This window comes from Chelonoidis abingdonii, chromosome 11, assembly GCF_003597395.2.
Source record: "Chelonoidis abingdonii isolate Lonesome George chromosome 11, CheloAbing_2.0, whole genome shotgun sequence".
NCBI classification, from domain to species: Eukaryota; Metazoa; Chordata; order Testudines; family Testudinidae; genus Chelonoidis; species Chelonoidis abingdonii.
Genome location: NC_133779.1, coordinates 33,057,846 through 33,083,929, shown reverse-complemented (window position 1 = coordinate 33,083,929; position 26,084 = coordinate 33,057,846). Strand labels below are relative to the sequence as shown.

At 51.4% G+C, this 26,084-nt stretch overlaps 2 protein-coding genes across 2 annotated transcripts; both read right to left on the bottom strand.

The window, feature by feature from the left end:
• Window positions 1–642: 642 nt before the first annotated feature.
• On the bottom strand, window positions 643–11,359 carry AMH (anti-Mullerian hormone). The gene is made up of 5 exons (XM_032779796.2): window positions 10,305–11,359; window positions 6,754–6,932; window positions 3,223–3,346; window positions 2,655–2,838; window positions 643–1,639 (listed from the first exon to the last, which is right to left on the bottom strand). Exons 1-5 carry the CDS (start codon window positions 10,930–10,932, stop codon window positions 724–726), a joined length of 2,031 nt encoding a protein of 676 aa, XP_032635687.1. The 5' UTR covers window positions 10,933–11,359; the 3' UTR covers window positions 643–723.
• Window positions 11,360–12,886: 1,527 nt separating this feature from the next.
• SF3A2 (splicing factor 3a subunit 2) lies at window positions 12,887–24,339 on the bottom strand. The gene is made up of 9 exons (XM_032779805.2): window positions 24,328–24,339; window positions 22,071–22,241; window positions 20,871–20,942; window positions 19,339–19,385; window positions 17,787–17,896; window positions 15,909–15,958; window positions 15,270–15,410; window positions 14,628–14,696; window positions 12,887–13,373 (listed from the first exon to the last, which is right to left on the bottom strand). The coding sequence occupies exons 2-9, from the start codon at window positions 22,194–22,196 to the stop codon at window positions 13,038–13,040; spliced, it is 951 nt and encodes a 316-aa protein (XP_032635696.1). The 5' UTR covers window positions 22,197–22,241; window positions 24,328–24,339; the 3' UTR covers window positions 12,887–13,037.
• Window positions 24,340–26,084: the final 1,745 nt, after the last annotated feature.

Below are 26,084 nucleotides of genomic sequence, written 5' to 3'. Positions count from 1 at the left end.
CTGCCAGCCGCCCCAATGCATCACACACCTGCTCCGCAGCACCCTGTGCTCCACCAGCCTGATCCCCCTGTCTTCCACAGGCCTCTGGCCTGCGCTACACAGCCCCTGCTATGCCAGCCCAGGACCCCCCACCCCCACTCCCAGCACTGGCTCTCAGCACAGGATTTGAAGTGGCCTGTGTGCAAAGCCCAGCACCTGACCTAGCCCATGGCATCCATCAGTGGCACTAGCATGTTGGCATCAATCTCCTGTATGCAGACAGACTGTCCCCTCCCCCCATTACAGATTTTCCCCTAGGACGCCCCTCACCCTCGTCACAAAATGGTGAGAAATGAAACCAGATGATATTGAGAAATAACTGCACATACAAGAATCAGGCAGGAAGGGGCTGGGGTTCTGTTGCCCATCATGGCCTCTCCACATCCCACCTCTAACAAAGATGGAGGGGGTGGGGGTCAGATTTGGCCTATTGCTGCCCTCTAAGCTCCAGGAACACATCACTTGCACCACCCCAGCACTCTGCTGCCACTGAGGGGGCAGACGCACCTGGGGCTGCCATCATTTTCCTGGAGCATGATGGGCCCATAAACCTACCAGGGCCAGAGGGAAACATTGAGCCAGTATTGCGGGGAAAGGCCCAGGTCATGGGCTCAGCTCAGTTGCCTCCCTCCGAGCTCTGAAGGCCAAAGGATGCCAGGGAGAGATGGGACAGGCCGGGCATCTCTACCGACAGCCGCACTCCACTGCCACCATGTTGGGGTACGTCGTGACCTGCATGCCCTCCCCGGTGAAGCGGATGATCTCCTTGCTGGAGTATTTGACTGGCACACAGCAGGGGCTGCGCCGGAGGGGCGTGCCCCGTTCCTGCATGTCCAGCAGCAGCACTGTGTGGGAGGAGTAGTGGGGGATGCGGGCAGAGAGCGGGCGCTGGCAGGAGCCCTCGCAGTTGTTGGCAATGTATTCCGCAGGGACGATGATGAAATCGTAGTGGAGGTCGACCGTCAGCTCCTGCAGCCGGCAGTAGGCCTGGGGCCCAGTGCTGCGGTTCTGCCGGGACACCTTCCTCTTCTCCTGCCAGTGGGCGCGCACCGTCTGCAGGGCTTTGAGCAGCAGCAGCGTGCGCAGCTTCCGGTGGCCATGGGGCAGCTCTGTGGGGTCACTGCTGCCCGAGCCCAGGGGGTAATAGCAGAAGGCCAGGAGGTGCTGGAAGAGGTCCGTGTTGGCTTGAAAGGCTGGGATTTCCCTCAGCTCCTGGATGACAGCCTGGAGCTTCTCCAGCAGCTGCTGCAGCAGGCTCCCCTCCAGCTGCCAGTGCCCGAACTGCTGCTCCAGCAGTGCCTGGCTGTTCTGGGGGAACAGGAGCACCAGGGGCTCGTCCGACTGCACCAGCCGCTCCAGGGCTGCCTGCTCTGACAGGTTGAGCAGCTGGTGAGGAAGCGTCTCCATCGTCTTGAAGTCCAGCTTGTGGTGGAGGCCGGAGGCAGTAGGTGGCTCCCCCGAGGGGCTCAGGACCCTGCTGACGAACCTGGTCAGGCTGCCCAGGAACTGGTCATGGCTGCCAGGCACTGGGGACGAAGCATTGGCCTGGCCAGCAGCTGCATTAGAGGCCGGCTCCTCGGCCTTGCCACCAGGGTGCGAGCTGCCAGGGAGACACAGACCAGGTCACAAAGGGTCCTTTATGCAAGAGGCCCAACCACAGGCCTGGGGGCTCCCCCTCCCACACGGGGCCCAGATACCCCTCACCCCATGATGGGCACAGGGCCTTCCCCTCCCCCATGGGGCCCATCCCCCCATGGGGCATAGGGGCACGGGGCCTCCCCCCACACACACACTTGGGACAAGGCACCAACCGCAGGGCCTGGCACTCCCTGCCCCACTCCTGCCATAGGACATTATCAGGGCACTGCAGAGCACATTCTGCCTGACCCAGTCTCCCAGCACCCCAGTGCCCCCTGCTGGGATCTGTACTGGAGCGGACTCCCAACCCAGGAATGTGGGGGGGCTGGAGCCCGAGGGGCTTTCTTAGTGCCCCACAGGGAGCTCAGTGCTGGCGAATGGTGCCCAGCTGGCAGCCCCCGGAGCAGAGGACTCTAGCCACAGAGCAGGCGCAACTGCATGAGCCTCCCACCCTGGCCTACCATGCCCCCCTCCCACTGTCTATCTGTGGGGCTCGCTGTCCCTCGGGACTCTGCGCTGGAGCAATGACAGGCTGGAGGGGAGGTTGCCACGTGGGCACCTGTCTCCCAAGAACGAGACAGAACCACCCAACTCATTTCACATGGCCCTCAGAGGGGAACATGCTGCACTCAGACCTGGGGGCAGCCCCTTCCCCAAGCCACCAGCCCCTGCATCCCCCCAACCCCCATCTTCAGAAGTGCCCTCGACATGTGACTGGGCTGCCCCCAAAGATGCCAACCCATTGCAGAGCCCTGGACATGGAGAACAGCCCAGAAAGGGTCAGTCTGCCGGGACACTGTCCCCCCCGCACTGCTCCGACCTCAGACACTCGGCCTGTCCGTTCTAAATCCCTGGGCAAAGCAGGGGGGCTAGGGCAGGCTGAGCTGCTCAGAGCTGATGGCAAGTGACTGAGGGTCTCCCCAGCTGGAATGGCGGGCGCTCCCCTCCCCCGGTTTCCATCCTGAAAGCCTGCACACCTGGGCTGTGGGTAAGGGACCATCTCTACCATGCCACCCACTGAGAGGAAGGAAGAGGGGGACGGGGCGTCTTCCTCGCACCGCGGCTTCACCAGCAAGAGCAAGGCTGGGGTCATTCTGGTGAAACACTTCTCGTCAGCACCGAAGAGCAGTTGCTGGGCCTCCAGGGGGGGCAGAAGGGAGCCTGGCAGGGAGTGGAGAAGATGGAGAAGGGGGAAATCAGCAGCAGTAGGACACCCCTTCCCAATAAGGGGCTTGGTACCCTCCCCAGACACCCACCCAGCCCCTGGGGTGGAGCCCACAGTTGTCCTCACACTACAGCTGGGGATGAAAATGATGGGGCTTTCAAAAGGTCCCCCAGAGCCCCAGATAGAACCCAGGAGTCTGGGCTGCCACTCCCCTCACACTAACCCCTAGGCTGCACTGCCTCCACGGATAACTTCTCTGTGTTTGCGTACAGCAGCCAGTCAGTGGAAGCTCTTTCTGCCATCACGCTCGAGACCCCAATGGGCTACAGGCCCCCCAGCCATCAGAGAACTCTCAGCTGCCCAGGAGCCCCTCCTCGTACCTCCGTCACTGGGACGCCTGATTGCCAAGGAAACGTCGAAGCTGAGCTGCCGGTGTGAGCGGATGGCAGACATCACCGAGGCCCCAAGCAGCAGGTACTGGGTGTCCCTGGAGAGGCAGAGAGCCTGCAGAGAGAGCAGAGCCCGGGGGAGGTGGAAGAGAGCAGAAGGGGTGGGTGCACACAAACCCGTCCCTGCCTGGCTGACCCCATACGATGGGACAAGAGCCCAGCAGGCCCAGACTGTACCCAGGGGATGGGCCTGCAGAGGCCCAGGCAGCTGAGCATGAAGGAATATAAATCGGAGGTAACTGACTGTCCAGGAGCTGGAGGGGAACAGCAGTCTGGTCTGGATCTCCCCCTGCCTGCAAACCAGAGGCCTTGCTGACTACAAAGGCAGCTCTGTCCATTTCCTTCAGGGATCTACACACACGCAGCATTATAATCTGTTCCTGGCTGTTGCAGGCTTCTCAGCACATCCACTGAGCTGCTCCCAGGGCTGCAGGGATGAGAGGGGGCAGGCAGGGCCGTGCCCCTGGGGAACAGATCAGAAAAGGGAACAGGGCGAGGGGGGCTCCATCTGTTCAGCACTGGGAGATGCTGGAAAAGGAATGGGCCAGAGTCTGGAGCAGTGGCCACAGCATCTTTCCCCCCCGCTCTTCCCGTCTCAGGCTGGGAGTGGTGCTTAGTGCCCATGGCCCACTCAGGCCTTGGCCCTTTTGCTGACGGGTTTTTCTGCCTGCTGGGGACAGCTCTGAGACCCAGCATGCTCACTCCACACCAGCCACAGAGCAGCTGGGAGGCAGCTTCCAGCCCCTGCTGACCTGAAATGATTTCACCCTAGTGCTGGAGGGTCAGGGGGCTGCCTCCAACACTGCCATTCTGGCAACGCTGACATGGAGCCGACCTAGCCTGGGGCTTGGTTGTAAATTCAGATTTAAAAAAACAAGGAGCTTCTAAGCTGCCTAGGATTTTCCCTGTGCAGCCGACTGGGTGGCAGACCCCTGAAAGTGAGCAGCTGCCTCCTCCAGCCATGGGCAGCTCAATGCCAGAGGAGCCTGACCAGTGCTCCAGCATGTCCCAAGGGAGTGCACTGACATGCCTGCTATGCTGTGCCACAGCACAGGTCCTTTACTACCCCCTGAAGGCAACAGGAGTTCGGTCACTGTCTCCAGCAGGGCTCCTGTATTTACTCCTTTTCCCAACACAGGGCAAAACCTTACAGTCAGAGGTAGCTGTGCCTAAGTAAAGGCTGCAAGATTTGGCTGGACACATCTGAACGCCATTAGAAGTCTCTGTATTTATTTCCTCTCAGCAGTTCAGCTTAAACACGCTGAGTGCACATGTGCAGAGCGGATCTACCCAGCTGGCTGCGCACTCCCCCTGGGAGCTGAAAGCCAGCAGATGCACAAGGCTCACTCTCCTGTAGTGGGATCAGCTGTGACAGCCTCGTTTGCGTCAGCGATATAAGCAAATCCTGGCTCTGGGACGTACACGGAGCAGCCGTGCTGAGAGAGAAGGCGGCAAGGGTAGGGGTTTAATATTCACAGGGCTGGTTCCTGTGAAAAACGTGAAAGGCAAAAGGGTGCCTGTAGGGGGCACTGCCCCCAGTCACGGCCTGGTGCTGCAGAACTGCTTCATGGAAAGCACTTGAAAAATCTGGCTGCTTATTTTAGTGCAGGGCCGCCCAGAGGATTCAGGGGGCCTGGGGCAAAGCAATTTCGAGTGCCCCTTCCATAAAAAAAAAAATTGCAATATTATAGAATACTATATTCTCATGGGGGTCCCTGCGGGGCCTGGGGCAAATTGCCCCACTTCCCCCCCCTCCCCCCGCCCCAAGTGGCCATGTTTTCATGTTTTAGTGCCCACATGGCAGCTGAGGTCTTGGAAATCCAGCCCTTTGTGGGCACTTCTGCTCTGAAAAGTGACAATTAAAATGCCTCATCCTTATCCAATGGCTCTGCCCCCTGTGTGTGTCAGAGCCCAATTGGCCCAGCTGTGGAAGACAACAGAGTCTGTTCCCATTAGCGCTGCAAGGCCAGTCCAGCTCCAGGAGAGGGCGCTGGAGTCTAGTCCTTCAAGTGCAGCCACCATGGGACTGTCCTAGAGTCCCCTTGCAGGGCCAAATTTAGCCTTTGGTGTCTCCTGTCCAACCCCGTTGTCACCGAGGGCAGAATCCGGCCTGCAGACTCAGCACAGGTGACGGGCCAGGTGAGAGAGGGAAAGAGTCACTCCCGGGGTACAGCTACACTGCAAATGGCAGCTCACGGCCGGGAGTCAGAGCCCAGTTCTACAGCCTCCAGCATGCAGGGCTCACGCTCCGAGTCCAGCACGAAAGGCAGCTGTGTCGACACTGGCACTCAGGCCAGAGCTTGGGCTCTGAAGCCCACTCACCCCCCAGGCTTCAGAGCCTGAACATCCACACGGCTGCTTTTAGCACCAGAAGCCGGTGCTCGGGTACTCGAGCCCAGCTAGGTGCAATGCCGGCTAACAGCATGGCTCTGTGCCCCCCTTCAGTGGGGATAACACGCACACACAGTTACGAGTTGGCTTCAGCCAGCAGAACTGGTCCTTTGGCTCCTGCATTTAGATACAGAGGTGCTAGTTTTATTCCTCACTGATGACCCAGCCAGGGCTGTCATTACGAGTTCAGTCACCCTGCACCCGTGTGAAGTGAGCACATCTGAGTGAGAATCCCCAACAGCCAATATACACAGAGCCCTCCAGGGCCATTTTTACAGCCGCCACTCGCAGCTCAGGCAACTTGACGCATTTTGTCAGTGGATTCATAGGGAGGCAGAGAGCACAGCAAGGTTGGTGCATCCACCCCTGCTGCCTGGTTACATGGGATGCCTCAGCTGGGGAGCCACCCTTCCCAGGAGTAACCACCGCCTCTCCCTTGCTGGACACAGCCTGGCACGCCAACGCTAGAGAGGCTGGAGCATGGGAGTGCTGGCAGGTGAGTGGTGCTGTCATTTGACTGGGTGATGGATTGATAGTGAGCAACCCCCACCCCCCGAGAAGCTGAGAGCTCTCTGCCTTCCTCACCAAGGAGCATGGGAAGTTCTGGCAGCACACAGAGATCCCCCTCCCTTGTCTTTCCCACAGTCCTCAGTTTGGATGAAGGGATAAGAGCGACACCTACAGGAACACACCAAATCTCCACCTACTACATCAGGGACTCCCAGAGAATCCATGGAGGAGGTGGTGGAGGGACGGGCACCAGTATCATGGCACAAAATAAAAGTTACGGTGCAAAGTGATTTATGCAACCTAAAGCAACGTGCTTACTTGGCTGGTAGCCCGTGCCAGTCCCAATCCAGCTCCTAGTGTGGGGACCTGTGCTGCAAAAACCCCCATCATGGCAGATGCTACTTGCTCCTTGCTAGCAGCAGCGGGGGCCAAAGATTGAGTGGGTCAAGACTGAGCCCTGTTAGTGATCTAGGACAAGGCGTGTTGGTGGCGGGAGCATGCCCTGCCACCACTCAGCTGTGCGGAACAGATAAAGAAAGCCAGCCTTGGGCAGCTGCTTACCTGCTTCTGGGGCAGCCCTTCTCCTGCTGCCAGGAGCTTCTCTCTTGCTTTGCTGCCCTTCCTTTCCTTGATTCCAGGATAAAACACCAGCAAGGCAGACTGGAGCTCTCCAAGTGACCGCCCCACGTCCTCTTGAAAAGCCAGCTTAAACCTAAGCTTTGTCTCTGCATCCCACTTCACTGCCAGAGAAAAGCCAACACAAACAGCATGACTCTCTTGCTGGGTAAATGGAAATACACTTTAGCATGCAGCTAACCCGTGGAACTCCTGGACACAAGATGTCAGAGGCCAAGTTTTTCAAGGGACACCAAAAAAAGGATTAGGGAGACTGTGATAATGGCTGAGGAATCCACACGGGTACTAGCTAAAAAACAAAACCACTGGAGTTACAAACCTCTCTGTCGCAGGGCATAAGACAATCGGTAACTGCCCGGGATGAAGTAGTTGTTTCCCCTATAGGCAGGTTATTCTAGATCACCACCCACTGCTATGATTATTGCACCTTCCTCTGAAGCAGCTGGTGCCGCCAGGATAATGAGCTGAACAGATCCCTTTCTGAACTGCCAGTTCCTAGGCTCCTTGGGTTTCAGGGCTGCCACAGGGATCTACCCCAGCCCCTTGTCTGCTGGTGGCATTAGAAGGTATTTGCTCCTGCTGCCCTGCCCATACAATGGGATTTCAGGAAATTTTTGCCCTGCCCTTGTTCCAAGCCGAGATTAGGCCAGATGCCACTTTAACAAACCCCAGCTGCTCCTACACATTGCCCCTGGCTGCCATTTCTCGGTCTCTGGGCTCAGTGGGATGCCCTCCAATGCCGCACACTATGTCCAGCCTCCACATCTCAGTAGCACTGAGGACAGAATCCAGATCCTCCTGCTTCAAAAGCCCAGACCCTGCCATGTTTAGCATTATGTAGGGGTCTAGAACACACCGCAGTTCTGATTCTGTCCAGAGGGCAGAAGACTCCCACATATGCTGCACCCAGTTCATTCCAAGACTGAAACCTTCCCCCTTTTCAAACTCTGACCGGTCTAGTTTCTCCAGACTCTCACTTCTCCTGCTGTCTGACTTTAAGATGGACCCCTGGTGCCCCTCCAGAGATGCCTCTTCACACTCACAGTAGCCTCCGGAGTAAGCGCATAGGTGTGTGGCCTCCTGAAATCGGTAACAGCAGGATGTCGTTCAAGGAGATGAGATAATGCACTTGGAGGACATCACAAATGCGTTCTCTGGCAGAAGCTATTCCAGTAACAACCTGTTCTTAGAGGTGCACAAGACCCTACCACTGATTGCGGTGGGGCTCACCACTAATTTATACACAGTATTTAGGAAGCTCCTAGAAAGGAGGAGGCAGGAGAAGCAGTAATGGGGAAGTCACTCAAAGATCTCCAAGCCACAGAGCAAGGTGAATTACTCACCCTAACGATAACCAGTTCTGGCAAAATGCACATCCTGGATCCGAAGCTATCGCTTGTTCAGAGGCAGGGACCAGAGGGCTGGAGTGGGAGGGGCGACACCCACATCAGAACAGCCATACCAATGGTCCATCTACCCCAGTATCCTGTCTTCCTACAGTGCTGGTGCCAGATGCTTCAGAGGGAGTTTAAGACCAAAAACTTTTAGAACCAGTCACTGATTTGGGGCATCTCAGTTGCTGGGTACCAACTTGGGCTAAGTGACTTGTGCTGTTGAGTCCGGCCAGGAGCTTGACTACAGTGGTGATGGGTGTGGTGATCCTGGAGAGATCAGAGCATTAGCAAAGGCATCAGAGCCAAGATTAAATTGAACGGGTCCTGACTCCCAGGCCTCTGTTCAACCCAGCAAACCACACAGCCTCTGTAAACCTGGCTTTGCAAGGACACCCTAAACTTTGCATTGAGTGACATGACTAGTGCTAACTAGCAAACGTCAGTGATAATACAGCAAAATATGGCTGAATGCGTGGGGGACACCATTTTGCTAAATTGAGAGACAAATTTGTTTTCATTTAAAAAGTACAAAAAAAAATGGTTAACTGCAAAAGCTTCCTGCTGTTTCACAGGCCCTGGGAAGCTTCCCCAGGCCAGAACTAACAAATTATTCAGAGCCATACACAATAAATACAACTGTCCTGGGAGCAATTATAGGGTGGTTTCTCTCACCAAGTGTGCCCAAGATTTCCTTCTGTCTGAGAACGGTAATACAAAGCTATTCTTCAGGATGAACTGGATCGCTCGGGGCACTGCCGCCCAGGGACAGCACTCTTCAGCTCTGCGTTGCTGGTTCGAATCCAGCCCAAGTCAGAGTTTAACAGCTGCTGGGTGCTCAGGGATGCCACGCAGGTATCCATGGAACAAAACCCAGCTTCCGAGCCGGCCACCACTATACAGGCAGGCTCAGCAGAGAGGCCAAAAGAATGGACATGCCTTGGAGACTGAATTCCCTTTTCATTCATGGATATGATCCCACCCCTGACCTGGAGAAGTGAAGTGAGGGAACACTGACATTGCAGCTGCACATGACTAAACCGATGTTAAGGCCTGAAGGGCCCATTATGATCATCTAATCTGACCACCTCAAGCCAGCACAAAGTGTTATATATTTAAACATGCTGTTGGCTGGGTGTAGGGGAGTGGGAAGAAAGTTCACCCACTTTAACTAGCATAGTTCTCAGCCAGGTCAAAACCTTGCCCATGCTAGAATGCTGCTGGTAAGAGATCCCTCAGACAGACGTGGCTGCCAGGGTGAACAGGGCCAAAGACAGAACCTCACTGATTTAGGAGAGTCTCAATGGTGCCCTTTCCTCACAGCCACCCCAGGGTAAGTGTGAGGGGTGCTACACCTGGACAGATCCATTCACATTTGCCTGCTTAAGAATCCTCGTGCCATGTACTGCAAAGGAGGAACTGCAGGGTTTTTACACAGGCAAACTCAGCCTGGCAGCAAGGACTGAGATATGCTTCAAGAACAGGATTGGAGACATTTCGCAGGAGACTGACACTACCAGGGAAAGAACAAGAGTGAATTGTTCTCAGCAATCAGCTCTTTCTAGGATTTTATGCCAGGCCCACTGCTGGGGTATGAAGAGCTCCTATGAACTGGGTCACTGTTAAGAGCAGGCAAGAACATTGTTGCCATCTTTAGGAACATATCCTCCCTCCCCGCTCTTTTCTCCAGTAAGAGAACATGGTCTAAACTGATCCTTTGGATTTTACCGTAAATATTGGCGGAATGAGTGAGATGGCCCTTGAGGGCCAGGAACAAGGGCAGTGGTGGAGTCCATTAACCCAGCAGCACTGGAAGTCAAAGCAGAGGATGGGAGGTTGTTGATGATGGGGACACACACTCGAGGTGATCACCACACTTCAGATGGTGGGTAAGGACAAATAGGAAGTTTACTGTACTGATAAGGTAATTTTTACTCAGAGAGGGGCTCCCCTTCCCATCTTCTACCAACCCCTCTCTTTAGCGTGCAAAGCAGTAATTTGCTGGGTAATACCACGTGTATCAACATGGTATCTGAGCATCTCTCTCAACCCAGTCAGTCAGTTCAGGGGTCTCTTAGCACCTACCTTCTTCAAGATGCAGCACAAGGAACCTGTTCTCCCCTGGGTCGGCCAAGTGAGCACTGATGTGTTTCAGAGACAAGAGAGCAGAATGGGTCTCCCCAGCAGGACAGATTCCAAAGGTCTCCAGCTGGCCTTGATCCCAGCTTGAACGTCTCACCACCTTGAGGAAATTGCTTTCATAGCTGGTAAGGACCCCCACAACTTCCAAGTGGCTCTGGCCCAAGCCGTACCTCCTGCCCATTTTCACTCTGCACACTGGCCCTTCTAGCCCACCAACGGACCAAGGTGGGAGGCTGGAATCTGACCCCAGAACTGGGAAAACTGCCTCCTCAGGGATGAGCTGAGGGCATTTTGCTCTTTTGGCATCATCTGGCTTGTCACTCTTCAAGAGGAGACGAGTAGCAGTGGTGGCCTTGGACGTCAATGGCATTAAGTTGGGTTCTGCTCCTTCATATATGCTTCCATCTTCCTTTTGTCTTCGCTCCTCTCCAAGTCCTGACTCCTTTGAAAAGGTTATTTCCAGTTCTTCAGCAAGTGAAAGTCCTCCCCCAACGCCTCCTTTTCTAAGCAGAGCAGTTGAGGGGAGGAGCAGCAGCAGGCACCGCAAAGCCATTGCAAGCACGGGCCTCATGTTCCAGCTCTGAGCAGCTCTGAACGCTGAGGCTAGTTACTCGAGTGCATCCCTCGAAACACTTATGTAAGGGGAGGACTGCATCTCCGTTCAAACAAAGTGACCTTGGGTTGACAATGCACAACACACCTCCCCTGAGAAAAATTCAGAGGCCAATGTGCTATTAAGGAGGGAGGGCCGATTCAAAGGAGTTTTTCTGTTCTATTTTTGGCATCGCATCTAGTGCTTGGAAATGTTATAAAATTAAAGCTGTTTACCTTATTCATAGGGATGCTCGTCCTTGACTTAAGATGTTTTTAAAGAAGGGTGTGGAGAAAGAAGGCCAGTCCAGCTTGAATCTTCACTGGGACTGGCAGACATTTCTCTTAGGGCTTGAAACATCCAGGGGGTCAGAATTGCTTAGACAGGAAGAGATGGGTATAAGTAGGGGGAATGGGAAGAAACTGAGGGAAGGTAGGCTTAGACTGATCAGCTCTCTCTCTCTACTGGGAAGTTGCCCATTACTGGGAGCACCAGCTCTTCCATTCTGCAGACAGTTTAGAGAGGTCACCTCAAAAAGATTCGCATTCTGGTCCAACTCCTCCCAAAAAACTCAGTGCTTGGGTCTTAAAATATTTCATTCTGCAGGAGCATCAGGAAGGGGTCTCCCAAGGAAAGTAATGAAAGCCTCAGACCTTGAGACAAAAACTGGACTGGATTAGAGAACATAGGGAATAATCCTGCAATAGACCATCCCCACTGGGCCATAACAACTACTGGCAACTTCTCCTTGTTACCTTCTCGGATACCAACAGTACCAAACGGCTAAGCCTGGCCATATCTATTCCATGGAAATTTGATGCCCATGGGTCTTCAAAACCAAGTTCAAAGCACAGCCAGACCTTTCTGTTGGTCCACAGGGTCAATGTGCAATACTCATGAGCTAAATACAGCACAGTGACTCTCAATCTGCCTCAGCGCTGGAGACCACGGTCTGGGAATAGACCAAAGGGCTTGTTTGCTCAGAGTTCTCCTCTACTGAGAGACTCACAAGTGACAGCCTCCAACCAATCTCAGGGTAAGATATTTCAACCTGATAGACACAGATTCAAGCCATATAGGCTGTTAAGATGCAGGTTTCAGGGTACCAGCTGAGCACCAGCTCATCTTAAGAGAAATCCCTCTTACTATTGTTCTACAAGTTAAAAAACACACAGTTTTCATTTTAAAAATATGTTTGTGGCTTTGTTCACTTCAAAATTCTACTTTACACTGACCTTGCCCACAGCTGTCTGACACAAGCCATCTAAGTTCTCAGACAGAATCACTGTACAGCTTCTGCACTGGGTCTACAAGATGCAGCAAGAGACAGCCCACAGGGCAAAAATCTACTTCTATCAAAAGTCTGCTGAGATACACATGGCCAGATCCAAACTTCGCAAAACAAGTGCAACTGCACTTAAATCTACAGGAGTTGAACTGTCTCAGACCAACTCTGAATTTAGACCACACTGTACATGCTCATCAGAAGGCCAGTACAAGATTAAATTCTGGAGTGGGTGAGACAGCCAGGGGAAAGCCAGCTGTCAGGGAATCCCACAAACGTTTTTCATGTGTGGGGGGGAGAGGGGGGGTGATCCTAAGTGACAATATAGAGCATGGAACAGTTCCCAAATGCTATGACTCCCTTGCTAAGCAAAATACCGGGAGAAGTGTTGTGTTGGAACTCATGAGACTGAGCTGATGTTACTTTAAGTACATTTAATTCATGGTTAATTCAGTTATATAGTTGAGATTTCATGAGAATTCTACTTATTTTCCGATTGATTGGATTATAACTTCGAATATATACCACTGAGGATAGCAAGGCTGACAATGTTCTCCCACCTACCCATTTTCTTGGGCCCTTTAATGCTACTAATGGGGGAATACAGGCAACATTCTTAACCCAAAGAAACAGACATAGATACAAAAACAACATAGAAAGCCTTTTAATGAACCTACAGGATGCAGGCAACGCTATTAGCATATAAAAAGGACAAAGATTTCCCTCTGAGCAAATAACAGTTTGTAATTAAACACAAATCAAAAGGAGTCCACTGGGAAAAGAGTCCAGGAGGAGCTTTTCAGTTGGAAGGAGGTGGGGGGGGAATAGTTCCTGGCCCCTCTGTAGGAAGTGGTGGTCTCATCATGGGGGGCAGAGGAGCAGGGGGATGTACCCCAGGAGCTGGTGGCAGCTGAGGTGGTGCTGGGGGCGGTACAGGTCCAGAGGGAGGCATAGGTGGCAAGGTCATGCCGCCTGGAGGAGGAGGTGGTGGCGGCATGGAGTCCGGGAGAGGTGGTCGTGGGGGCAAGCCATTCATCAGTGGGGGCGGTGGAGGCCTCTTCACAGTGGGGGGTCCAGGAGGGATGGCCTGGGGAGCTGGAGGCTTCTCCATTTTGAAATGGAACTGAAGGAAAAACTACGGCAAAAAAATAAAAAAACACGGACAGATTCAATCAACAAAACAGCTTGGGAACGTCCCAAGGTGGCTGCCCTGCCATGTTCTCTCCCAGGACCCCAAGAAACAGGGTTAACCATTGAAACATTATGCTTAATACGTCCAGCCTTAGGTGTGGGATCACATCACACTCAGCCTCTCCATCAACAGACAAACCCTGGGCTTGCACCAAACACAGTCCCACTTCTCATTCTAAATACCCCGAAACACTCTCTTTGGATGTGAAATTGATCGCTACTCGTTTAGTGATTACGCAGAACCCAATCTCTGTTTATGTCATCCCATCCCTGCTACACTGTGCCCAGCATTCTCATGTATATACTGTGTGGCCACCTCACCCCCACAGTCGCTGGCGCACGTTAGTGGCAGTGCATGGTGCTACTATGTATTGGTTCCTTGGTGCTGTGCGGCTGCTAAGTCAGCGCATTCCCTGTGGAAAGTTCTGCCTCCTGGACTAGCTTCCTCAAAGCGCACTTCAGCCTGACCTGAAGGGACCCCTTCTATGGGTGAGGAGTTCAGTCTTGATGATCCCTTCAAATCTCCATCTCCCTGCTGAGAATGCCAATAATGAGGCTTATTGAAACTGTTCTTCAGAGGGCAGGATAGCTAAGTGGTTTGAGCATTGGCTTGCTAAACCCAGGGTTGTGAGTTCAATCCTTGAGGGGGCCACTTAGGGATCTGGGGCAAAAATCAGTACTTAGTCCTGCTAGTGAAGGCAGGGGGCTGGACTCAATGACCTTTCAAGCTCCCTTCCAGTTCTAGGAGATAGAATGTCTCCATTAAAAATTTTTTTTCTTCGGGGTGGTGGAGGAGGGGTGGACACCTGCCCCTTTAGTAACTCAGATGAGCCAAGGAAGTTCACATCACATACCAAAGACACATTAGATAAGTTAGACAGAAAACAGAATTTTGAGCACAGGCTCAAGGAAAGAAGAGCTCCAGCACACGCTGTCTTTGTGCCCAGTGTCCTTAGGAAACTGGATACATGTAATCAATCAGCCTGACCCATCACCAAGCATTCAGCCCACACTGGAGATTGGAGTTCAGAACCTGGCCCTGCAAGCAGCTCAGCAGACCAGCGCTGAGGCTCAACACTGAAGAAACATGAAGTATCAGTGCTAGGATACTGGTAACTACTGGCCAGTGCCCCCCTCTTCCCCACAATTATCTTTTCACTCCCTCACAAAGAAGTGAGACATGTGAGTCACCAGCTACCTGTTTGGTTTCTCTGTTCCAGTGGGTCCAAAACTTTCCATCTGCTTTGTCAATTTCTCTGCTTGGCACCTGTAACAAAAGGAGTGAAGAGCTATTATTAGCACCACCAGATTAGCTCCAGGGTCTTTTTTTAAGCACTAGAGCTGCCAGATAAACAGAGCTATTCCCAGCTTTTGTGAGATGTGCTAGTATCAGACATTAATAGACAGAGGGGAGGAATTAAGTCACTTTCATATCTGCCAAGGGCAAGTGTATCGACAGAAAACGGCTCCTCATAACACCTGCACAAGAAGGACTCAGGAGCACCTTTCTGTGCTCGAGGCAGAGAATTCCTCGGCTGCCCAGATGGCCTGGTTTCCGTGCTCTCAGCCACATGCCTCTTAATCCCAAAAGGTGGTCCAAGAGTCTGTGCTCGCCCTCCTCTTTCAACACTGCCAACCAATCCCCCCATCCACACAGGCTCAATGGCACAGGTCTGCACTGCTCTTTATTCCCCACTCTTAGCTCAACAAAAATGCATGGGGTGGCAGAGAGACCAACATGCAGGAGGTCAGACTAGGTGATCGTGGTGGTCTCTTCTGGCCTTAAAGTCTATGTGACACATTCCCAATCACTATTAGCCAATAAGCCCTTAAATTGTACCTTGAAAGCAATGGTTTCATAGGGCTCTGCCGCCATCAAAAGGTATTGCCAGCGTCTGTCTGGGGGCTCAATCCTTTGCTCATATGCAGACATGAACCGATGTCTAGGCATGATGGTTTCAGCAATCTCTGGGTAATCTATCTGTGGGGTGATATTGCAACATGAGATACAGACTCACTCCTCCCTCCTTCTCTCAGCAAAAGACTCCAGGTTATAAAGAAAGACCAATACATATACTAACATCTCTATACGAAGGATATTTACTGCTGGTGAAAGAAACCAGCTTGACAGCCTTGGTCATGGATTCCACTAGTCACCCAAATGATAGTTACAGCATCATCAGGAGCAGGACCAGCAGTGAGTCTCCCCCGGCATCCGTGCCAATGTGCCAAACCACAGTCCTACAGTGACTATTCCTAGGAACAAGAGGGTTGTTCCGTCTCCAGGGCCCCTTCAGTCCTCAGCCCATGTCAAGAATATTAGGATGGCTGGTTTTAATTGTGTGGGAACGTGTCTACCAGGTACTGAGCCAAGACCCACAATGCCGGTCTCTCTTTTCTAATGCACCCTGCTGGGAACTTCCAGCTGAGCAATTCCTTTACTAGCATCTCTCGAGTTACGAGGTTAACGATACCTTACCTGGAAGAGGAGGCTCTGTTGGCCCATTTCCGGATCTCTCTGTTTGGTCACTGTAATAGAACAATGAATGAGTTCAATACAGCAATGGTTTCAAACTGCGGTCCGCAGACTGTGTCTAAGATTTCCAAAGGGGCCAGCACCTCCATTCAAAATTTTTTAGGGGAGCACAAATGAAAAAAGGTTGAAAACCCCTGCAATACAGCACTGAGGCTGGAGTGACACCAATCCTGTTTTAGGAACAGATAGTATTGCAAACAGCACCACTCCAGAGAAACTACAATTGTGCAAACATTCAGAGTTTTCCAGTGTTCTTAATACTCTACATTATTTGATAGCTTTTAACCCAAAGTGTTCGGCTATACATATAGCACGAGTGAAGCGCAGACACTTCTGGGGCAGAGGCAGAGAACTGACATACAGCACACTGCAAAACAAGTGGAGCTAAGGGGACACAACATGGAAGCAGCAGAAGGGAAGTTTTGGCCAAGAACACAATGACAAAGCCTCATTTCTATGAAAAGTGCCATAGGATTATTTTTATTTTTTGTAATAAAAATGGGTGGGCAAATATCATATGCATCTTTCCCAAATCTGGACCTTAGCGTCCAAAATCTGGGTGCTTGTATGAAACTCCCCCAAGCTTATTACCAGCTTGGATCTGATCTCGCTGCCACCATCCAAAATTTCCAGGGTTTTGGCCCCCTCTGGTCTCCCCAAAACCTTCCCTGGAGGGACCCCAAGACTCAGAAACCCTGAGCCTACAACAAAGGGAAATAACCCACTTCTCTCTGCTCCCACAGACTATCCTATCTGGGCATACACCTGGAGTATTGATGCAATCTCTTTACATCACAATCGCCAGAAGCATGGTCTCCTCTATTCCACAAAGAGACATACTCCAAATACAAGGACACAAAAGAGATTTCTATTCCTCCTCCTTAGCTTCTTTCCCGCCCTGGCACACTTAGGAGAGTTGAAACGACAGAGCGTAGTGTTGTTCCCTCCCCCGTTTTTCCTTTCTCTCCATTAGACAGAGAAAAAACTCAAACTAGCTTTTTTTAAAAGAAAGCTTTATATAAAAAAGAAAGAAAAAAGACAAACATATTTTCTGTACACATAGATGACAATACAGGGCTATTAGCTACAAGAAAAATTCTATGAAAAAACAGTCTGATTTCAAAAGATATATCCAGATTTAGGAACATTCAGCAAGTTACACACATGTTAAATCACACCCAAAACAACATAAAAGCTTATATTGTTTTTCTACCTTATACTTATTAAGTTGGACACAGAAGATTAGAAGAAGAAAGAAGCTTCTCCATAGCTGAGAAACAAAGAAAGACTCCAGAGTCAAAAAATTCCCTCCCTGACTTTGAAAAAATCCAGTTAAAAATCCAGTTTCCTGATTGGTCCTCTGGTCAGGTGTTTGGTTCCCTTTGTTAACCCTTTACAGGTAAAAGAAACATTAACCCTTAGCTATCTATTTATGACAGCAAATCTGAGACTACAAACCTCACTAGTGACCCTCAGCATTTGTGGAAAGAAAGGAGGACACTTATACAATGGTAGGTGGCAGAGGAGAGCCAGATCCCATCTGATGTTGTTCACCTCCTGCATCACTGATGCTGTAACAGCTGAAAGATCGTGACTACCAACGTATTACTGAACAGGCCCTTGTTTGACTGCCAGCTGGACAGAGTCATTCTATGGCCAAACAAAACAATGCAAGGAGAGAGGGACGAGGGTCTATCATTTATGACCAGATCTGCTAAAAGGCTTATTTATAATTAATACCCACCCACCGCATTGCACTCCAAGCAAACAGCAAAGAGCACCAGGTACCCTGATGTAACAGACATGCCAGTCACTAGCTACCTTTATAACCTGGTCGTCCAATTTTCACAAACTTTTTCACTTCCACTTTGACTTTTTCTGGTGCAGGTTGGGCAGGGGCTTCTTTAGCTTCCTTCGCAGCTCGGCGAGCCCTAAAATCAGGAGAGGAGAAGGTCATCATCTAACTACACCTAGGAATGTCACCCTTTCCATTCAGAGCACTCTCTCCAGCCCTGAAACCCTGCCATCCATCTCCTTCCAACCCCTTTCCTGATGCAGAGAACTACAGCCCCCAGGGCTGTGAATCCGAACCCACCACTGCAACGGTGCTAAACCAGGAGCTCCCATATGTGTCATATTCCACTTAGCACATGAAGCTGCTCCACCTTTCAGGCTCCTGCCAACTGAATCAAGGGCACTTCTGTTATTTAATTCTGTGGGTGAATTTAGTGCCTGTGAAATTAAGGGCACAACAGCACTGGCTTGAGAAGGACATACTGAGGGGAGCCCCAACCCCTCTGCACCACGCTATTTATTAGCATTCAATTTTTATTTATATATTTATTTTTAAAGATATGGTATGGCCCAGACCCAGTACTCCACTCCGTCAATCAAGGTTAACTGTGATCCACAGCTTCCCCTTAGCAAAGGCCGTCAACTGAGCCATACTGAATAACCTTAAGCTGAATGTGGTGTCTTGACACGTGGATTAAAGGCTCCGGACATGAAACAGTATTTATCTAAGGATTTAGACGCTATAGTAATGGAGATCGTATGGCGCCACACAATCTTTTGGTGCATTTCTCCTCCCAACAATCCTGTGAGGCTGGGTACCACGTTTCCCATTTTAGAGTTGGAGAACTGAGGCACAGACACTTGCTCAAGTTTACCCCTGAAGTCTGTGGCAGGGCAAGGGATTAAACCTGGTCTACCACATCCTGGGCAAATGCTTTAACCAGTGGGCCATCCTTCTTCCTAGGCTAGCACCCTGAGCCACTCCATCGCTCGGCTCCTTGGAAGCAAGCTTCTAAAATGTCATCCAACAGCTTATCCAACTTTCACTCTACGTTCAAATCCCCCACGCTCATGAGCTTTTGCTCACTTTCAGAATGCTCTAAAGAAAGTTATTTTTGTACTGCAGAAGACCCATAACTTGCTTTGTAAGGTCACAGAATTAGCCACCATATAGATCACAACTGTTCCATGCCTGCTGGTCGCTACAACATATTTGGATTTTAGTGTTGTCAGGTACAATGTGTTTTGGTGTAACAGCTTCCCAGATATTCCTCACCATCAGCGGCAGCCACCTTGTGTTCAGCCACTTGAATCACTCAATACTTAAGAATAAGACATGAGACTGAGAACAAGAACTACTTAATGGGCTGCACCCAGGGAAAGAGGGAAGCTTAAAAACCAAACCAGACTGTTTCACCGCCTGCACACAGCAAAACTAAGTTTGCTCTCTGATTTCTACTGCAAAACAAATAACTCGGGGATGAAGTATGTGTTAAAACTTATACCCAGTACATATTAAAGAGTAAGTGTGTATTTTAAAATGTCCAGAGACTGGAAAATGCTGTAGTTAAGAACTTACAAATTGGTCTGATGCTTTTTCCCCTGAGTATGTGCTAAATAGCTTCCCTGCAACAAAACAAGACATAAGAAAGTTAAATATGACAGTAAGTTGGGAGGTATCCAACTGTCACAGATGAGATACTATTGGGAGTTAAGGTGCCTTGTGAAGGAAACTAAGAAATGCTGACATTTTAACTTTTACAGCATAAAGAGAAAATTTATTCCTCCTTATAATTGCACTGAGGACCTGGACAATGTATATTTTTGTTTTCAGGGCCTCATTCATCCCTTCCACAACTCAACTCTCAACCACCAACCCCTTCCTCTCTTGCATGTCCCCAAGAAACCCAACCCTCCACTTCTCACAACCCACATTGGGAAGTCTTGTCCCTTTTCCCTCCCACACACCCAATGGTCAGTTCAGGAACTGGCAGTCAGGTAACAGACCACACAGGGAGTTGTGAAGGTATTTTGACAGCAGAGCTGTGGGGTGGTACTTGCTTCAGACAAGAGTCTGGATCTACCCCCGTCCCCCCGCCCATGAAAACCAACCCCAATTCATATAATTATGCTCCTTCTTACAAAGAAACTGTCAAGTTAATCAATTTTTAAAAAAAGACAGACGTCTTTAAGGGTCTTCACAATTTTTTTATTATTAAAAGTGAAATAATATGAAATGGCAAATTTACTTATTTTGTTCCGTTTCTCAGCAACCACTTTCTAGCTTGCCTGCACTAGCTTTGTGCTGTGGTGCACTGCAAACGCAATTTAGGGTTTTCAGCCTAATAAAACCTTTCCACTGTTGTTGTTTTTTTTATTTTTAATTCATGGATACATTTCTACTGGTCTTAGGTATTATAAGAACCTGTTGTCACAAAGTGAGATACAGGGACAAGTTTTATCCAGTGTCCTCCAAATCAAAACAAAAAATAGCCAGTTCGTAGGAGTCATCCCCTTGGAAATCAGACCATCTCTAAGGGGTTACATCTGAAGACAGCACAACAGTGTCTCTATTATACTCAACAGCAGAGTAGACAGAAGGCCTAAAGACATTCACTCAAGCTTGATGAATAATTGAATTTGACCCACTGGAAGTTTATTCAAATACACATCCAACACAAGAACAGTTTGGATTAATTCAAAGGAAAGCTTAAACAGAACTGCTCTGAAGAGGAAAACCACATTAAGAAGGAATGCTGAGAGACAGCGCAACATGAAAAGATATTGCATTCAGAAATTCCTGAGAGGAAGCTAACATTTTATTGCTTTGAAGATGGATGCCAGTTTCTGGGCTATTCTTGGATCTGCTCCCTAATAATGTTCATATTTAGGGTCCCCTTAACATCAACATCATATTTTGTATGGCAGAAGAATTTGCACTGAATAATGTGTAGAACGTGCACAAAACCAGAGCACCCGATCTACAGCAGAAGTTTAAACGTGCTTTACTCTCACCGCCCCCCACAAGCTCTGAATCAAACTTGCCAGAGCCCGATGCAATTCTAGAACGGTGGTTTTTCATTAAGATCAGCAGGCAGATGCTCAACTCACCTCATTGTTGTGCAGCGTTAGGCAGAGTTTGCATTCATAAGAACCCAAGTGATTTTTCATAAAATAAGGATCCTAAGGAGAGGACAAGAGAACAAGAACTGAATGAGAGAAGTCACATGCAAATATCAGCAACCTGCAGTACACTGAATTTTCAGACAAAGGTAATTAGCATACCTAACGCAAGATCATTCCTGGACTGGAGAGAGGAATCTTAGGCTCACTGATTTCAATTATGAGACTAACATTCCTTTCAGAAGGATTAAAAAGAATGTATTTAAGCATCAACTGCATGGATCTATGCTGTACAAAGGACAATGGAAAAGTATGGTCCTATCTGGAGAAGTCTGCAATCAAAGTAGGTGTACTGTTTATGTGATCAAATGACAGTGTTTCAGTCCAGTCTTTAAAACCCTTCACAACAGGTCAGAAGATCAGAATTCTCTCTCTCTAATCCCTGGGCCAGGATCAGCACTTACAAAAAGATTGTTGGCCCTGGCAGAGTTTTACTGCTCTGAACAAATCACATCTAGCATCTTCAAGCTGCATGATACTGGACTTTAAAGTCAATTACATCATTCTGCTTATAGTCTTGCATTATTTCGTATCACTTTCAAGACTGACTTGATTTTAGTGCCCATTACGTGGAGGAAAGCTAGAATGAAGAAACAATGTTTTATAATTTTCAGAAAATGGGAACCCCAGTTTTTGGATTTAACTCTAAGCTTGAGAGGTAACATCCACTGAACAACCATATCAGATCTGAACTAGGAGAGGGCTAGGGTATGGGTGAGAAAGAAAAAAGGATCATTAGAAAAATCATGGAACTAATTTTAAAGATCCAGTATCACATGATCTGAAAGACCAACACCTTAGCTTTCCATTGATACACAGGAGTCATATTTAGCTCTACAAGTCTGCAGGATAATACAAATGAAATAGCATCTGATCCTTCAGTCTAGTAGTGGGTTCTTTTTTGGTACTGACCTTGGCCTGAATATAGCAAGTCCTGGAATTTGGCGCAGCGTAATACTCATTCCCTATGCCCATTTACATATTACTTCCTTAAAAGCTGAAACCCACTTTTATTTAAAAATATTTCCCTGATCACCTGTTTAGTTTATGGCAATCCTGTAACACATCTCTTTGGTAAGATTCAATAGGTCTACTTCTCTTTATGTACATGATGAGATCAAAGTTCACCTTGTTGATGTCAATAGTTTCCAAAGCCAGCTGCCGAAGCCTCTCTCTGCGGTCTCGGTTACTTTCTGAAGAGGAGGCTACGCCTCCACTCCCAGTTTTACCTCCAGGGCGATGCTGAAAATCCATGATTGGGGCTTTTGTGCTTCAAGTGACTTAGGTGAGAAGAGGAACCTGGGAAAAAATAAAGAGTACAATTCACACTGAATCCCTGTTATTTAAAGGCTACACTATGCTCCTTCATTGGCAGCTGGACTGCAGAGAGAGTCCAGCAGAAGCGGTCAAGCGTTGAAGTGACTCTGGTTGAATTTCATCTCCTGCCATGTTCAAACTAGAGATTCCAGAGCAGCCTTTGAATAAGGTAGTAACCAATTCTTCTGCTACTCAATTCCCCAAGATCTGCTAGCAGGCTCTCTCTCATCCGACCTGCTCACCAAGTTTTCCAACCTAATTTCTCCAGCATAAAGCCTGCTGGCTACTATGCACAATAGGAAGTGATGCAGGGTCAGAATCAGCAACCTCAAACAGCATTAGTGCACCTAATACAATGGCTCAATGGGAGCCTTGGGCAGTTTCACAGGTGATTTCATTTTCCTGGCTACTTTTACATATTTTTCTCCGTTACAAGAGTCTGCATTTTTGACTGACATATTTAATAGACTCAGGAATGAGGCAAAAATGTTTGAAAGCTACTAGTTAATTAGTGGGCATGTCTGCTGGCCCAGATCTGTGTTGTAAAAGTTGGACATGTAACACAATTTGAAATTCAGCATGGCTGCAAATCATTGATTATTTGTGGTAAGTACTATATCTTGCATTGCCTCTTCAAGTATTTTATACATAAAAGAACCAAACGATACAAGAACTAAACAATAAGCAGAAAAAACTGGACATCAACTATAAGCAAATTGAGGCAGATACCATGCCATCAGAGGTGTTTGTACACTGCTACCTGAAGCGCCAAAGCATTGGTCCTGAGTGGGGCCTCAGGGCATAACTGCATGATAACGTAATAATCCTCATTAACAGCAGCTTGCTGTGAGTAAGTGTACACTTAGTATATTGCACAAATGAACATGCTTATTTTTGAGTTGCGTAAGTAGCCATGGTGTGCATCAGTGGTTCTCAAACTTCTGTACTGGTGACCCCTTTCACATAGCAAGCCTCTGAGTGCAACCCCACCCCCTTATAAATTAAAAACACTTTTTTACATATTTAACACCATTATAAATGCTGGAGACAAAGCAGGGTTTGAGGTGGAGGCTGACAGCTCACAAGCACCCATATAATAATCTTGTGACCCCCTGAGGGGTCCCAACCCCCAGTTTGCAAACCCCAGCAGAGCCATCGCCTCAGTCTCTGGGGCTCAGCTCTGCTCCTGATGCCATGCCTGGAAGCTACATGAGGTGCTGCCTCACGCTTTGGAGAACAGTCACTAGACTTGACCGGCATTTTAAGGACAGAAGCTGGATTGTCAAAGGTGCTGAGCGATCACAGCTCCCATTGGCACATGTAGAATTTGGGGCCGGGACTGCTCGTTCCCTCTGAAAACGGTGGCGAAACGTGGCCTCTGATTTTCAGAAGGAAGAACCGACCCCTGCCCTGAATCCCACACAACCCCCACTCCCCTCAAGTGCAGCGAGGGGACAACAAGCCTGACGTCAACGCCCTGCCCTCCGCCCGGCGACGAGATCTCATGGGACTGAGCTCCCCTGTTCCAGCACCAACCAGATCCATCATGCATGAGACTAACTGGCCTCTCAGAATAACTCCCCCCGACCCCGCTTTCAACCCAGCCGGCCCCCAGAGCTTCCCCTCCCTCCCCAACCAGCCGGCGCCCGGAACTCCCCTCCCTCTTCTGCCAGCGAGCCGAAGCTCCCCACCCCACCCAACCGGGCCCGGGCTCCCCCCACCATCCACCCAGCCGGGCCCGGAGCTCCCCCCACCATCAACCCAGCCGAGCCCAGAGCTCCCCCCCACCCCAAGCCGGACCCCGGAGCTCCACCCCACCACCGGGCCCCGGATTCCATTCCAACCCCAGCCGGACCCGGAGCTCCCCCCACTCCAACCCAGCCGAGCCCAAGCTCCTTCCCCTCCCAGCCGGGCCCAGAGCTCCCCCTCCCCTCCCCAACCCAGCCGGGCCCGAGCTCCTCCCCAACCAGCCGGGCCCGAGCTCCCTCCCTCGCCCACCAGCGGGCCGGAGTCCCCCCGACGCAAGAGGGCAGCTCGCGTTCCTCGAGAGCTACACCCCCCCCCTCACCAGCGCTCGCGCTTCTCTCTCCCCAGAGGCCCTCCTGCGCACGCGCATTTTCGCCCCAGCGGACCGGGAGGAGGCACTTCCGGCTTCCCACGCGGGGGGAAGCGTGCAACGGTCGCGACGGGGGTCAGCGGCCCGAGACAAAAGGCTTCCGGGTTCGGGCGGGGCCCGGGCAGCTTCGCGTATGTGGGGCGCGCGGCTGGGGCCGGGGCATGGTGGCGGCGCGGGCGGCCGTTAGGAGCGCCGCGGGAGCGGCTGGGCGCAGTTGCGCTCGCGCTAACGAGCGAGCGAGCTGCTGTCCCTGGCGCGGCAGCCGGCGAGAAGCTGCGGCGGAGATCGCTGTATGACGGTGCCCACACGAAGGGGAGCGGTGAGGAGCGGGGCCCAGGGCGGGTGGTGTGTGTAGGAGCGAGGTTGGGAGGGAGAAGTTGGGGGCATGCGGGGGGGAGAAAGCGCGGGTGTGTGTGGAGAGCAGGGCCTGTCGAGGGAGAGACTGGAGGAGGGGGAGTGGGGATAGCGGGGGAGGAGCGGGGCCCGGGGGTTGTAGTGTCTGCTGTGGGAGTAGGGATGACCGACGTTGGGGGGAGAAGCCGGAGAGGGGGAGTCGGGCTGCAGGGAGAGGGGAGAAACGGGGTGTGTGTCGGGAGCGGGCCGCGGGCCGGAGAAAATGCTTGGGGGTGGAGGGAGGCTGCGGGGGGGGACGGGAGCGGTTCGGGGCGGAGCGAGGGAATAGTGGTGGGAGAGGAGGCCAGCTGCGCGCGGGGGAGGAGCTTGGGAGCGGGGCTGCGGGGGGTAGGTGGGGGCTTGTGAGCGGGCCCGCGGGGGCGAGAAAAGTTGGGAGTGGGAGGAGCGGAGCTCGGTGGAGGAGCGGGGGAGCGGACCGGATGTGTGTGGGAGCGGCGGGCAGCGGGGGAGCGAAAAGTTGTGGGGGGGGCGGGCGGTGAACTGGGGGGAAGCTGGGGCGGTGAGGAAGCGGGGCTGCGGGGGGAGGAGCAGGCCGGGGGGTGGTGTGAGGGGAGTGGGGCAGCGGGGGTAGGGAAGCTGGGGGGTGTGGAGTGGGGCTGGCGGCGGGTAGAAAGATGGGGGGGGGCCGGGGCGCGGGACGGGGGCATTGGTGGATGCGCAAAAAAGACCAAATCGGGGGACTGGGGCTGGGTGGAGCGGGGAGCGTGGGAGACGGAAAGTCCGGGGGTGTGTGTCGGGAGTGGGGACCGGAGCGGGTGGGGAGAAGCTTGGGGGGGTGGGAGTGGGCTGCGTGGGAGAAAGTTGGTGGGGGGCGGGGCCAAGGGCCAGAGCCCCTGGGGGGGCGGGGGCCAGCGGGTAGAACGAGAGGGGCTGGGGTATAGTGGGAGGGGGAATAATTGGTGGGGGTAGGGTGGAGGGGTTGAGCCAGGACCAAAGGGGGAGGGGGCATGATGAGGAAGAGCTGGGGGGGCCCAGGACCTGAGGGTGTGTTGGGTGAGCCATAGGATGGGGAGGGGGTGGGAAGATGGGGGTGCCTATGCCTAGTAGGAACGGGCTCTTTTGTGGGGATTAACTTTTCCTAGCCAGGAGACAGTTATTTGTACACACGCCCCCAGCTGAAGCCATCTCTTTCCCCTTCCTCCTCCCCAGGCAGCTCCCTTGAGCCCCCTGCACTGTGCATATCCCTGTGCGGATATCAGGGACCGTGGAGGTGCTTTCTCTAAGAGATGGAGTTTTTGCTGGTATCTCCAGCCCTGAATTCTTCTCCTCTCTCCCCCTGTGTTGGTGAGGGGGTG

Bases quoted from the DNA above. Each gene is read 5' to 3' on its own strand.
- AMH (XM_032779796.2), bottom strand. From the start codon at position 10,932: ATGAGGCCCGTGCTTGCAATGGCTTTGCGGTGCCTGCTGCTGCTCCTC. The intron at 3,347-6,753 runs GTAAGCAGCTGC...CTCTCTCTGCAG, and splicing joins AAGGGCTGCCCCAGAAGCAG to GCTCTCTGCCTCTCCAGGGA. The intron at 2,839-3,222 runs GTACGAGGAGGG...ACTCCCTGCCAG, and splicing joins CAGGCGTCCCAGTGACGGAG to GCTCCCTTCTGCCCCCCCTG.
- SF3A2 (XM_032779805.2), bottom strand. From the start codon at position 22,196: ATGGATTTTCAGCATCGCCCTGGAGGTAAAACTGGGAGTGGAGGCGTA. The intron at 20,943-22,070 runs GTGAACTTTGAT...TCCTCTCCTTAG, and splicing joins AAACTATTGACATCAACAAG to GATCCTTATTTTATGAAAAA. The intron at 17,897-19,338 runs GTAAGTTCTTAA...TCCTGATTTTAG, and splicing joins AAAAAGCATCAGACCAATTT to GGCTCGCCGAGCTGCGAAGG.